This window comes from Saccostrea cucullata, unplaced genomic scaffold (assembly GCF_032062105.1).
Source record: "Saccostrea cucullata isolate Sc308-1 unplaced genomic scaffold, CSIRO_AGI_Scuc_v1 ctg540, whole genome shotgun sequence".
NCBI classification, from domain to species: Eukaryota; Metazoa; Mollusca; class Bivalvia; order Ostreida; family Ostreidae; genus Saccostrea; species Saccostrea cuccullata.
The window spans coordinates 16,844-33,129 of NW_026920116.1; the positions used below are offsets into that span (position 1 = coordinate 16,844).

Sequence of the window (16,286 nt, forward strand, 5' to 3'; positions counted from 1 at the left end):
TAATAAAATGGAGTATTTCTGCTTGTTCATAGTAATACAATGATCAACATATGAAGTAAACAACCGACCTCATCCCTGTCCCTCCTCGCAACACACAAACATTCAATTCTCACACAGCTAGGTTAAGGGCGCCTATAAGAAATATGCCTCAAAATATTCCGAGAGAACCAATATAGTTTCGATATCTTTTTAATGAGCATGAGTTTAAGTTAAATGGGAATTGTACAAATGTATATGTATGTATGGGAACTCAACTGGAAAGTTTTCGAGCATTTAAAATGGGTAAATTAAAACAACACACGCAAAAAGATGACTTTTCTGAAGATACGGTGCACCAGAGAGCAGAACAGTTTCATTTAGATGTAATAATGACGCCCTTAGAGGCTTTAAATGATTTCATTTCTTTTTAAACCATTACACTTTTAATATACAAGTGAAATAGGATAATGTTAAGCAGAAGCTTTTTGATCGGGTCCTCATGTAGAATAAAACATAATAACAAACAGATTTTGTCTTAAAGAAAACACTATCATGATCACTGTAGACTGTCAATGTACATGTGTGATTGCTTATTTTACAGGATGATATTAAGAGTACTGTACCTAACTTACTAAAATCTTCAGTAAATCACATGTGTGTGTCAGACTGATACATCCAATGTTTATAGACGTATAACGATTTACTATAGCATTTACATCCCTATATTTTAACCGAGCTTATCAAGCTTTTTATCTTAAACAAAGAAGAAGCTTGATGCTGTCATAGACATTTAACGTTTTCATCCTACGCCGTAAGGCGATATAACACATTTATTTACAAGAGGCCCACGGGCCTTATAGGTCACCTGAGTATTGTGTAACAACTTTCAAACATTAAATTTGGTCCGATTTTTAAACCAGAGGCTATGAAATTCACAATTCACAATTTTGAAAGAGGCACCATTGCTTATCATAATTAATGATTAAAAATACTCTACTTACTCAATACCCAGAGGTAGATCAGAGTTACGAAGAGAAAATGTTCTTCCACTTTATAACCAGTTGTGCACCTCACCCCAAAAGAACCACTGACCATCGGGCCACATATTTCAAAATTTTGTAAATTTTATCATAAATTGGTTGATTAATACCAAAGAGCAGGTTTCAAAGCATTAATTTATTTTCAGATTATGTAACCCCCTCCCCCTTTCAGGGCATAAAAAATAACCATTTTGCTAGATGCACCTTTCTTCATTATAAATATATATACTTGGATCATTGGCATAAAATTCACAATTTTGGAAAAGACATTCTTGCTCATCATAACTATGTGCTTATTTAGTTTATTTAATACCCAGAAGCAGAGAAGAAGATTTTCAAAAAATAAATGCATTTTCACTATATAATCTATAGAGCCCAGCCCTAACACCAGAACCCCTGACCCAAGGGCCCTAAAATTCACAAATCTGGAAGAGGCACTCTTGCTCATCATAACTATGTACTTAGTTAGTTTATTTAATACCCAGAAGCAGAGAAGACGATTTTCAAAAAATAAATGCATTTTCACTATATAATCTATAGAGCCCAGCCCTAACACCAGAACCCCTGACCCAAGGGCCCTAAAATTCACAAATCTGGAAGAGGCACTCTTGCTCATCATAACTATGTACTTAGTTAGTTTATTTAATACCCAGAAGCAGAGAAGAAAATTTTCAAAAAATTAATGAATTTTCGCTATATAATCTATAGAGCCCAGCCCTAACACCAGAACCCCTGACCTAAGGGCCATAAAATTCACAAATCTAAAAGAGGCACTCTTGCTCATTATAACTATGTACTTAGTTAGTTTATTTAATACCCTGAAGCAGAGAAGAAGATTTTGAAAGAAAAAATGCATTTTCACTATATAATCTATAGAGCCCAGCCCTAACACCAGAACCCCTGACCCTGGGGCCATGAAATTCACAAATCTGGAAGAGGAACTCTTGCTTATCATAACTATGTACTTAGATGGTTTATTTAATACCCAGGAGCAGTGAAGAAGATTTTCAAAGAAATACTGCATTTTCACTATAGAATCTATATAGCCCCGCCCTAGCACTAGAACCCTGACTCTGGGGCCATGAATTTCACAATTTTGGTAGAGGACTCAATGCTCATTACATTCATGCTAGCAGTTTGCCTGCATGATGTCCAGGAGTAAAGAAGAAGCTTTTTAAAGATTGCAAAAGTTTTAGTGGTTTTGGCCCCACCCCTCAGGCCCCAGGGGGTCAGGGACCATTAAATTCACAATCTTCACCCATAGATGCTGTATACCACATTTGGTTGAAATTGGTTCAGTGGTTTCAGAGAAGAAGCTAAAAATGTTCAAATGTTAACACACGACACACGACGCACGACACACGACGCACGACGACGGACGAAAACAGATAGCAATAGGTCACCTGAGTTACTCAGGTGACCTAACAAAATATTATATTTTGTTTATTTACGAATTTATCCATTTAAGTGTTTCTAAGTACATGTATAATAATGAAACATATATTGAAGAACAGTGAAATTTTCAAAAAGCAGTTATGATTTTTTTTTGTGTGTGTTCTATGCAAATTATCCCCTATTTTACTGGACGGCCCTTAAGTAGCAATGTGAAATAAATTTACTTTAAACACACAAAAGTTTAAAGAATTACGCGATTATATTGTAAACATCACATAATCTTACAATTTTTGTCTTGTTGAGCTGAGTCTTGCGAATGCGAATGTCTTACAGTTTTCTCTTTTATGAATGGCTCTCCGTTTTTCATTCGACAGATGAATTGATATCTCATGTTTCCACTTGCGATCTTGTACATGTTTGAGTCATCATCATAGATAGTGAAAGAGGCATTTTCCCACACATTTGTATTCTCTTTCTGTAAAAAGTCGATGCAGGCTTGAAACAGCCTACGAAGCCCTTCTTTTCCCTTTGTTCCTTCGTGACCGACACATCGTATAATCATCTTTCCAAAACACCTTTTATTAATTTTCTCAACCTTGTAAACTTCCTTTTGATACTTGAAAAATAAAATTGCTTAAGAAATATTTGTCTTGCACATTTATACATTTTTCTTGTCTTAAAGTCTGAATGAACTGAGTTAACATTCCTCTATGATTCTAGAAAATTTCTCAGTTAATTGCCAATGCTATTGGTTTGCATATTTTTAAACCTCATATTTTATTGGCATTCTAATGCTATGTTCCCACTATCACGATTGGCGCCACGATTGAGATCGGGGACTCGAACGTGGACAAATCGTAGTTCTCGTATCAAACCGAAACAAATCTTGTGTTCTCTCGTGACTATCGTGTTGATCGTGAAATTTTTTTTGACTGTCAAAAATTTTTCTACGATTAACACGATTAGATTTTAATCGTTATCATCTCAGCAAATCGCATTACATCGTAACTAACCTCAGCTGCATCGTATATAAACGTAACTAATCTGGCTTGTATATCGTGATCATCGGGATCGATCTCGGAAAGGACAGACATCCCGCTGAATGGCGATTCGTTGCGATATCTCACGTTCTGTCACTATCTGTGACGCTTTGCATGGCCATCTGCTCACGTGCTGACACGGTTCTTTCCCGCTCAAAAACGATTTGATACGGACATATGAGAGTAAACGCAATTAGACACGGGTGTTAACGGTTTGTTGCGGACAATCACGCTATATTACGAGTACTTAAGCTTGCAAAAATAACGGGAAAATTGAACGCGTTTCTTTCCCGATTGAAAAAAAAATGTATGAGTTTTGGAAAAATATTTTAAAGATGCCACATAAAACAGGTACAAAATAGAAAGAGGGAAGTTCCTATCTTCTTTTGAACTTGAACCCCTTCGATCAGAGGCAACATCAGTGAAAAAAAAGATAAGAGATAGTTATACTGCTCTTTTACTTTACTTTGACAGCAATAACATATGACCATAGTTACACTACAAACACCACGTTTATGAAGTTGTCATCAACCTTTACTTCTGCCATTACAATTGATTGTATGTTTATGTTTTATTTAATTTCAAGAGATAAAATATAATGGACTCAGTTTAGCCAGATTTTTAAATGTCTGTCGGGGTACAATCGTAGCTCAAAGCGTGTTCTATCTTGATCCTGATCGTGAAAGACATTGCAATGAACGTGTTATTCTATCGTACATTAGCGCAAGAGAGCGCAATGAACGTATTATATCGTATGAGTACGTATTAAAACGTAGGAGATCCTTTCTAATCGAGAACTCGGATCGTGATATTCGTGACAGATCGAGGTCCTTTTTCGACTAAATCTTGATAATCCTATTGAAACGTAATTCATCTTATCCGAACGGTAGTCAGAGATCGCATCACATGAAATTTATCTATCGCGGGCATAGCGCATAAAAGCGTAACGAAACGTATGAAAACGCACCTATACGCATCTCTTCGTATCTTGGATTAAAATTCAATAAAAACTCCGCGATCAACTACGATTGATCTATCGTGACGTGCGTTAAGGTCGTGTCACACTATCACGATTTATGCTACGATTACCCACGAATTAATAAAAGTTGAAAATCGCAGTTCATCGCCAGGTTTGCCTTGCGATTTTTCTATAGCGTGTAGAATATTTTGCTGCTAGAATGGTGTGTCTGCGATGTCTGTGCGACAAAGAACGAGGTTTGTACTATTTAAGTACGAACTAAGGCGACAGCGTTACGAACTGGTTACGATATTTCTACGATTATGAAGGATTAAACCCGGTTACATACGATACTCGTACGAAGTACTGCGATATGCCACGTTACAAACACGATATTCCCACGACTAATGGCCATTTCTTACGATTATACATGTAATTGAATGCATATATAGAGTAAAGGGAGATTTGTCTGAAATCATTAAACATCATAGTTATGTTATTTGATCATAGTAAAAACTACAGTGTGGAACTTTTGATTATGTTCAATCTCTTCGTATGTTTATTGTACACGCTGTTTATAGTTTCTGTTACACATGTATTTTCAGTTTATTTCCTTTTTCTAAGCTTCTTTCCTTTTATTTTAGGCAGTATTTTGATTTCGACAGTGTTAACATCAGACACCGTCTGCCTACATCGTATCAAATCTTAGTTCAATCGCACAGTTTTCGTACAGCACTTGCCATCAATCGTCCTTTCTTTGGAAAGTCGTACTATGTTCTTATCAATTCGAGGAACACTGGCAGTATCTCGTAGGACACTCGCAGTAACTCGAGAGACACTCGCACAAACTCGAAAGACACTCGAAATAACTCGTAGGACTCTCGTATTGTCACGAGTACCACGAAGTTCCGCGAATGTCGCACGAACTTTGAAGATTTACTACGATTATGAGTACGAGTGCAGTACGAATGCTGTGCGATTGTGTACGAATAATTAAAAATCGTGCTGTGTCCACGATTGTTTTGAACATGCTCAAAACAATCGCCAAGTATGGCGATTTGCTGCGATCCAACACGATTAAGGAAGATATCCTGCGAGTACTTCTGCGATAAATCCCGATTTGCTGCGATTTTTGAATTCGTAGTAAATCGTACCTATGAATCGTGACAGTGTGACACGGGCTTAACTGACCGCACGACAGTGGGAACGTAGCATAAGGCACACGTCTTACGAGAATGTGTTATAACATCCACATAGTTGCTTATTTTTTTTTTTTTTCAAAGGAAAGTTTGCATGATGAAATATAGCTAAAACTGGAAAAACTTAGTTGAGCTTATATTAAATTTATTCATGTACAAAGCTATCCTAAAAGTAAAACTCGCTTACATCAAATGTCATCCGATGGGTTTTCAGGTGTTCCATAATGCCCATGAGAGAATGATCTCCAGGTGTCGCCTAAGGTCACAAAATAAATTTATAATAATAAATGAAAGAGAGATTTTTACCTTGTTTCTGACAAAATGTCATATTTAAACTATCTTTGCTAATATGTCTCATGTATTAAGGATGTACAATTGATGGTTATAAAATCTAATGAAGTTCTCATAATTATAAATCTTAAACAGAAATGGTACTCTGGGTTTGAAATATAGCAGGGACTAAATTTTAGCGAATCTGCGACGCGTAGAATTTATCTCTTTTTCTGCTTCTTAAATTTTCTACGAACAATGTAATTAATTTGAATAAAACTAAACAATAAAGACTAAGACAAATTATCTGAAAAGACGAAAATTTATTATCATGAGCTTCCGTTTAAATATACTTCAAAGAAAAGTGACTTTCGAACAAAATACCCGGGTATTTTCAGACTTTTAAAGCTTTCAGTACAAGGAGAGATTTGAGCAAGAAAGTCAGTAAAACGTTATTTTCGTCTTTTAATTTCGTATCATTTTGTATCTATCGTGACTTTACACCAAATGTGTAAATGAGAATAAACAAGGGCATAAAAATAGACTCAATCTCTACGATTTTACGAAAAATAGAGGAAAATCGGGGTGGCCAATGTCTATTTCAATTTAATATCTGATTTTGACATATCTTCTTTTAGATGCTTTTTGATATTGTCAAAAAGGAAAACAATTATTCTTTCATAGGCATCGCCTGATTGTACATGTAACCTGTATTTGTATAATTTTGCATTTGATGTCAATGCAAAAAGACAATAAACATTACCTGCAGAATTATTGCTTAATTACACCTGCCAAATTTATTCTTGAGCAGTGATATTGTCTTTTCAAAACTGTAAAATTTAATTAATTTTTAAATACAATTAATATGAGAAGAATTCCTGTTAAATTTGTATATTTCTTCCAGTCTTTGATAAGTGAACCACATTCAGATTATTTTTGTAATTCGCTTTCAGGTATAATTTGCCTAACTAAAAAGTTTGTGAGCAATGCCGTGTCTCTATCTGAGAATACACCATTTATGGTTTATACACTTCAAAGGGAAATTTATCGGATTTCGTATTTTGTTACAATATTTAAATCCATGCTAAAAAAAAACTGGTAACCACATATTTAATCACAGAATGTTTGACGTTTTAGAACTAATTAGCTGATTTTCATGAACATACGAGGGGTTATCAAAAAGTTCGTGGACTAGTGCCATAAAATTAAAACCGTTCAAGGTACATCAATAAATTTTGAAATATCTAGTAAGCATCATCTTTTCTATCCAAAGAATAAACCACAAATCATGAATTTTATTTTTTAATAAATAAGTAATTTTTTGTAAGCAATGATATGTCCAGGCGGCGCAACCTCGAAAACGACGTTTTTTCGACCAATGTGTACCTTAGTAAAACTCCTTTGATATGATTATTTGACATACAAAAATCCTGTTAATTCATGTATGTGTCGGGACACAATTGTTATATGACATTTTCACTTCATTTTGAGGGAGAGGGCGATTTAAGTTTTTAGAACTTGTGCCCAATCCCATTGTATATATTTTGTGCAATAAAATATGTTCAAATCACTTCATTCTGTAAGTTCTATGAAATTTTATCGTAACTTTTACATGGTATGTGCAAACAAATAAGGCCTTGAAAAGGACGTCAAAAGGGGGAGAGGTTTCCGTTTCCAACATTATATAAAGTTTTTGCCCCTGAAAAAAATAGTATCGACCTAAAATATGTTGAAAATCGCTACAGTGAAATAATATGCATCCAGAGTACTTGTCTTTTAATGTCAAAATAGATTCAGAGAGTAAAGGGATACACAGTTCATGTTGATTTGCAGTCAAGGTGTGAAAATCAATCATGTCTAAAATGACGTTGATCATGTGTTGTAGATATTGAACTCCTAAAAGCAAAATATGCCGGCACAATCAAGCGCGGATCTCTCCCAGTGTATAAATCCATCTGGAATATTATATTCATTGAAGGCCACTTTTATGACATTGTAAAGTCATAAAAACAAGTCGGGTTTAAGTCCATAATCGACTCCAGGGAATCTCATCAAAAAGTGTATGAGGTAGAAGAAGAAGACATTGAAAAAACAATTACGTTATCGGACCTCATGAAAATAAACGATGACAGCGCCGGATGATCATGTAATGTCGTTTTCATTTTATAATAATTTGGCAGATAATGAACGTATCAGGATAAAATTTTCCACATTTCTCTATTTTGTGTCGTTTAATGTTCCATAAAAATTTTGGAAGCACAGACTGCATAGTACTAATTTTATAGCCTCAGTCCACGAACTTTTTGATTACCCCTTGTATGTTGAGGTACGTCATTTGGTTAATAAAAAGATTTGCCTCAATTGCAAAATCTTTTATTATATGATCTTGATTTCATTTACTGAATTATTTTTTATTCAATTAAGTCTCAGTACATACATGTATTCATCGCAACTTACAGATATGACGCCTTGGAGAATATTGTTGGCAAAGACAAGAAACTCTTTCATATCGACCCTTTCTTGGTCCTATTTAAAAGCACAATGGAAGAAGAAAAAGCAAATATTAGTATGTCCTCATATTTAAAAAAACAGTTCTATACTTAATTACTAGTGTTAATAAACGAGAACTGATTTGTTTTCACTTTCAACACATTTAACTACGTATACAGTGTAAAAATCATATACGTTTGAATAATAGGAAGAATTATTATTATACCACAAACAAATTTTCTTATCTCCCATACAGAAAAATTATACTGGTCATTTTTCAATTTTCTTTAATTGAAATGTAATTAAGATATGTTATTTGTGTCAATTGTATGAATATAAAGTATCCTCAAAATCTCTTTCAAAAGCAAGAAAACTTAAAACATTTTATAGACTTAGCAAAAACATATTGAACTGTAAGGTTGCATTTAAAATTGCACTTTTCAAATAATAAGAAATAACGTCCAACCACGGTGCAAAAAGCGGTCGCTTGATGATAAGAAAACTTGTGTAAGAAATGTCATATAACTTTATACGGGTTAGTAATAACAATCATTTTATTTCTATTTTCAAAGAACAGCTCTAAAAAAGTAACGATTCTGCTCGAAGTCGATTCACAATGTGTGCTTTAATTTTTACTTGGGATTATTTCTTTATCTTGTGAGTGAGAAAATTTGCACATTTTTTATTTGTTCCGGATAGAATGAAAATGATTTTTTCATAATTTCTTTCCTTGATGGAGAAAACGTAATTTTCCGAGTAGCCCCTTTATCATTCTGGATTAACTTTAATTGCAATCATGTGTTTTAAGAAATTATATCTTTTATTCCTCATTTTTAATCATTTCATTCTTCATTTGTATTCCCAACTTAAAATATCATAAAACAATTTTTAAAATCAAAACATAACGTAGGAAACACATTGCTTAATAGTCACGTTTTGTGTCATTCGAAACGTCCGTTTTTATTTGCGTTTAGATGCACCGATCACATGATAAACAAAAAATGCTCAGCAGGGGTACTTCCGGTTAAAATTGTTCACCGTAGTTACCCAATGTTATTTGATAAAAATCCTATTTTTGTTATGCGAAGAGGTGCAATTCTGATGAAAGAATAGTGGGAAGTTATGGTTACATGAGAGAAATAAGATTTTACATATTTCCCACCAAGAGAAAGCATCTGCATCAAAAGAAAGTTAACTGGACCTCTTACATGCAAGAAGAGAAAATTACGAGCCATGAGAAACCACAAAGAGTGCTCTCTTCATTTTAAGGAAGGTTGACCTACAGAAAACAATCCATACATAGAGTACTTTGCATATTATCATTTTAAGGAAAATTTGAGGTTTGTTTTAGTTTTAACTGTTTAACATCCAAAAGTTAGTATGTTGATTGTATCGAAGGACTCCTACCTAGACTGGATATGACACTACCTACTTATGATGTAATATATTATCAAAATGTGAGTTTCAAGCTGACCTTTCAACATTTTAATTATATGTTGAGCATTACAATTTAGAGACGTACACGATAATCTTGAGTGCTTATAATTTGTTATTATTAAACTCGTTCAACAACTTCAACGTCCAAGAGTGAAAAATGTCTTGTTAAAGACACCCTATCTTAAATCTCAATCCCTTTCCAGTGCATACTAGTTAAATACTTGCTCCTTCAAAAGTAAGTAGTTAAAATATAGATAGTATATATAGTATTTACTGCTGATTTGCTACAAAATGTCCCTAGTACGCGTCTATTAGATCATTCTGTAAACCCTAAGCTCAAGCAACAGAATTTTTTATGAAGTGTCATAATTAATGTCAATCCAATCTGTCAAAGTATTTACAGTGTCTAAAACATTTTTCCTTGTCCCCTTCTGTCATCGTTCTGCACCTTACATGTACTTGAAGCACAAAGTACTTTACTTTTCTTCGTCAGGTGAATGATTTTGGGTTAAACCAGGTGATGCTTCATCACAAAAACACCCGTCAATAAAATGTATTTCAACTAGAAATATAAAATCTCTTTATTTTAATTTATAAACTATGAGATCTGTATTTTTATTTTTGAAATTCTGACTACGAAATGTATAAGGCTTTATGTTTAAGTGAACGAACGGCGAAGGCGAAGTTCTTCTGTAAGCTCAAAGACCAAGATAAAAATAATTTTCTTACTTATGCTGCGGCTTATACCCATATGTTGCAGGTTTTCTTTAGATTTGGTACTTAAAAGCCGTAAAAATAAATCCGTTCTGTAATAGTTATGACTCGGTGTAAAACCGTAAGTTCACTTGCTGGACATTTTTGACATGGCATAACTAAACGACGAATAAGGACGTTGCTTAAGATTGACTCGAAACGAGGCTATTCATAAAAAAAATCTAATATCTTAAAGTAATCTCTACAGAAATACTTACTGACATACAAGCATCAATGATTTGCTCTTCAGATATCTATGAAATACACAAGGCATATTGACTGTTTTGAATTTATGCAAGATAAGAATTTTGTATATGTTAAGTGGATGAATCTTACAAAATTTTACCAATATCTTTTATACCTATACATATGCATTATTGTCATACTACATTAGAACTTTTAAGCAGCAATGCAAAACATCACCTGAGTACTTGAGCAGAACATGGTCAGTCTTTTGTCCAGGGCCCTCAGGCGACTCTCTGCCAAACTCTAAGATGGAACAAATAATTAACCTAAGATTTTGTACATGTATAAAAAAAGGATTTCAGGTTCTTCTGCAAATCTATATACATGTACATGCTTACTTACGATTGAAATATATAGTAAAGTCAAGTACCTTCAACTTATCCATGTAATCCTTTCCGATTTCTTCATGGTCAATCTAAATATTTATATAAATGATTTATTTTTATCTATTTTAGATATATAAATCTTTACAACTACAAAATTGTAATGAATTTGTTTCATGCAATTTTCAGAAAAAATCAAATGGTTCATTTACTTCAGTACTTTCCAACATTATTAACTAATGGATGGCGTAAGATATGTATAGCAGAAGACTTATACATACTGACCCTGAAATGTGTTACTGCAACTTAACAAAAGGCTCATGGTCAACAATGCTCCCCTGAGCGTATTTGCTATGATATGATATAACAATCGGAATCGCTACTTGAGCAGCATTTATTTTCCTTTGTTAAAATTTTATACCAATCGTGGCTCGTGAATCATCCCTCATATTCTTCAAAGATTTACTTGAATTTATATTTAACTGGATTCCTGGTAAGCTAACTGTATACCTTAATTATAATTATTGTGTAAACGTATTTTATATTTTACTTTTATTAAATAATTCCGACAGCGAACAAGCATATAATATATGTGTTGTTGATGCTTGTTCTAAAATGTAAAGTATATGTGTCTTGTGTGTATTGTGTTGTGAGAGTGTTTGATTTAAATATTGTCGGTACCCAAACCTGGCTGGAGATTTCTAAATTGAATACCAAGCTCATGTTCAAGCTCAGCATATAATCAAATATAGAATTAAATTACGTGATACATCCATTAGTATATTTCAGTAATTTTCAAAAAAAAAACCAAAAGAACGTTTTCAGTTTCGAATTTTCCTGACCCGGTTCACCTATTTTAAACACACTTTGTTGTGAACGCAAAAGTTAGAACAATTGTTAGAACAAAATATAGTTCCACAGGGATTGCATAATATTTATCAATCAGAATTCGTATCCGTATGATCTAAGTAAGTAAAAATGTTGCTAAATAAATTTTCTGGCATGTAATCAAATATATAGTTTAATGTTTATTTTGTGAAGAAAAAAATTAACAATGTTTCTACGCAAGTAAAGCGTCATTTCCCGCCAAATGCCAAGCTACGGTGATTAACTAGGCTTATATTTTCGTGTTGAAAATTCAAGTAAATTGAAAAGTCGAATTCTTTATCCAGAATGGTTGTGCAACACCGGGCCCGCTATCATAACTTCTCGGCAAAACAAACGTGTTTTTTCAAGCTCGCTAGATGCGTTTGACAATCTCATTCCACGTGTGTAAACCAAGACTAACTGGTCTTGCAGGGTATGTGCACTGTGTGCTAGGAGACTGGTGGCAGTAATGCTACGGATTCATGAAATTCACACCAGTTCCAAAACAAGATAGTGCAGTATTTTTTATTAAAGACTGCGCAGCACAGTTAAGGTTACAAAAAGGAGGCGGAGTCTAATATGTACGGGAAAACTTTACTATGACATCATATACAATATACGTCATACAACAATTCTTTAAAATACCACAAAAGGAGTTCATCTGCTAATTTAACCTGTGAGAAATTATCAAACTACATAAAAACTTACTACAGAGTGTTATTTTGTCGTTAGTTAAATCCGACATAATAAGTTATAAACAAGTCACTGACCGCAATACACTTGTCAATTTGACGTCATTTCTTACAACGTGACGTAATTTGTATGCATTGAGAGAGAGATCAAGTAATACGTTATCAACAAAATATGTATTCTCTAATTAAATAAAATATTATTTACAGATATTCAATGGGTCAATAACTTGAATTTAATGTCTTCTTTACTATTTTATCAATATATTTTCTGTACATTACGTATTTAATTGACACTGCCGTATATTTGTATGCGAATTCATCGGAGGGTTATGTGGGGGGTCTTAATGAATCGATCTAGTGCAAGGGCATATACTCTATGGATCAAAGTAAGCTTTTAAATTTCAACTATAGAACTATTAAGGTATCTGAAAAGAGCTGCGATCCTGATGAAATCTTAAAAACAATTTAATTATATTAATATTTCTATATAACGAATAGACATATAGACAAAACATATAGCATAAACATATTTCTATAAAATATAACATTCGGTCATAAAAGTATAATTTTAACAATGAAATATCAATATTTCTATATAACATATAGACATATAGACATAACATATAACATAAACACATTTCTATAAAATATAACATTTGGTCATAAAAGTATAATTTTAACAATGAAATTGCAGAATTTAGACAGGATCGCAGCATTTTTTAGAAACGACAATGCGTGTTGAAAATATTTATATACTAAACTTGGAAATTTAACTTGGTTATGCCCTTGCACTAGTGATATTTATATGTAACATCAATACTTTAAGTCAGTGTGCTAAAATCGCGTGACTGCCGCATCACGTGACTAGTCTAAATATAAAAATATAATCGTCCTCGATATGTAGTTATTAATCATAATTACAATTATCCGATATAAATAACGTACAAAAAATAATCGCCATCCCGATTACGAATACATTTTTAAATACAAAATTTAGTCGATATTTCCATTGCAAACCTTAACTGTATTGCGTGTTAAATCTAAAAGTCGAATATCTTTGGATATTGGGTAATTCATATCTACTCTTGTTACATATGTGTATACACGACACTGTGCCATTGAGCAGTTAAGGATCTTTTTCGTGCCAGAACATATAACTGGTTATACTGCAAAACAGGACGTCAGTTTATTTGGTCTCAATCACTGTGACCGATTGTAGCTGCCAATTTTCTCTAACGTTCTGTGTGTTACGTAAACATTTTTTCACTGAAAACTCTCTTACACGTTAGATCTAAAAACAAAAGAGAATAAAGTGTACATCGTCATTGCGAATATTCCTGTACACTCTACATCTGAAGGCGGTATCAAGTATCAAAACAGAACCAGTGTTTCTATTTTGGGAACCAAGATGTTTTACTTCATATCCTTGATCTTGAAAATAAACCAGTTTTTGATAAATTTAGTCTTGAGTATATTTTCTATTTGGGTCTTCTCATTTCACCTAAGCATTTATTGTGACTACACTCTTCATAGGGTACATGGAAAACCTTTTTTTATCATGTAATTACCTTGACATTTGCGTTTGACCTTCTTCCCAAAATAAGATATACTATGAATTGCAATTTTAAAAACATTGAATTTTAAAAATCAAATATTTCTTATTTTCTGTTATTTTTTAAATCTGGAGTAGTAATACAATATTAAGGTTTGAGTTTAAAAATTCACATTTTAAATACATAAAACTATTTAAAAATAAGCTATCCCATTGCATTTTTCTAAATGACGACATAAAAGAATTTTACTGTATTACAGGACGATTTTCAAGCCAGCATTAATAATATCAATACGTTTTGTTCGAAATAATATTGGAATTTTCTTTGATAAAAACATCATGAAAGGAATATTTACAATTGAAAATGGTACAAGTTTTGTATTTTTTTCTGTAATTGGAGTAAGGGTCTTTATTTAAGGTAATTCCACCCTCCAATGATGCCATAGGTTTTTGCAAAAACAGTTATTAAATTTAATTCATACCCAATAGGATAATATAATTGAAAGAATGATTTTCCATTGGGTTATGATAAATATTGTTAAGTAAACAAATTTAAAATACATATTTTCCTTATCTAATCATTTATTCAATCTTTTTAAAATGTTGACAAGTACAATAACTCCTGCTCAGGTATCTTCATTCAGGTATTTTTTTCTTTATTGTACATTCTAATGTAAAATTGTTTCTCTGATATTCACAATTCAAACATAAATTATAAGTAGCAAGTACTAGTATTTAGGAACTTTCAGGATCAGAATTATGCATTTGAATCAGTATTTACACATGTACATAATATTTATGATACTGTTTACAAAAATTGTACGATTTTTTATGTTCACATCTGCTTCTGTTTATTTAACTCTCCCATCTTAAATAATATGGCCTATACAATTTGGCAATATTTGGTAAATTCAAACTTTATTTACTGAAAATAAATTCAATTGATGTATTTTAAACCATTTAAATTGTGAGGATGGAAAGACCTTAATGGTAAATTATTACTTGCTTAAAACAAAAAATAAACATTTCCTTCCATATATAATATGGTTTTATATTATACCTCCAATTTGCAAGTGCGTTGAAAATGTATAGATTGATTTTCAAGGAAAACTATAAATACGAGATCATTATATTGTACTGGAATATGACATTGGATCATTCTTTGGATTATGAATTTGCTATCAAGCTTTAAACTTAATAGCAACATAAAAATATCATTAATTATTGGAATTATTTATTTATATCTGATACCTTTAAATGACGAAAAAGTTCACAAAAGTCCCGGTAGAGAAGTTCTTGAACATTTACTGTGTCAGTATCTCCGACTGACATATGTTTTGATAGAAGTATTTCCTAGAAAAAAAAAGTTTCCCTTTTAATATCAAGCTATAATCTAGAGCAATGAAGTTAAAAGCAATATACTTGTTTTCGCAGAATAGAAATGACCAGATACTTTATCTTTAATAGTTACTGTACAAGGCAAAAAGAGTAGTAAACAAGAATATAAAGAATTAATTACCTCTATATAAGTGCGTAATCCCTCCATAATCTCAAAGAAAGTATGTTGTTGTTGCTTGTTACATATCTTTAATGAAATGAAATAGATATATGTGCAATATGGTAAAACACATGGGGAAAAGTGAAAAAAAGAGAAAGAGGAAGAGAAAGGAAATAATGCACTCACCTGAAACGTCTCAACAATATTGGATGAATGAAACCTTGTGCTCTCCATCTGTAGGAAAGAAATCTAATGAAATATTTTATAGGGCAATTTTATATCATTTAATAAGAAAAATTTATCGAACTGTAGTACTTTGTCTTGTGTTGAATGTAGCATAATTTGAGGTACACATATCTGATTAAACATACCATGAAATAATGTAAGGGGGAAATGTCAATGTCAGACACATTAGATCTTGTTACTTAAAGCCACAATGCGGTCGTTGGAAGCAATCACTTGTGTAATGGCAGTGTAATTACTTTGGCACCAATACATTCATTATTGACCCAAACGAACTCTCACCTGATAAATGTAGAATCTCAAA

The 16,286-nt window shown here is 32.6% G+C and overlaps 1 protein-coding gene across 1 annotated transcript; it reads right to left on the reverse strand.

The window, feature by feature from the left end:
- Positions 1 to 2,685: 2,685 nt before the first annotated feature.
- On the reverse strand, positions 2,686 to 15,973 carry LOC134243616 (uncharacterized). The gene is made up of 8 exons (XM_062725868.1): positions 15,926 to 15,973; positions 15,493 to 15,594; positions 11,178 to 11,222; positions 10,985 to 11,050; positions 10,780 to 10,815; positions 8,339 to 8,407; positions 5,799 to 5,867; positions 2,686 to 3,030 (listed from the first exon to the last, which is right to left on the reverse strand). The coding sequence occupies exons 1-8, from the start codon at positions 15,971 to 15,973 to the stop codon at positions 2,686 to 2,688; spliced, it is 780 nt and encodes a 259-aa protein (XP_062581852.1).
- Positions 15,974 to 16,286: the final 313 nt, after the last annotated feature.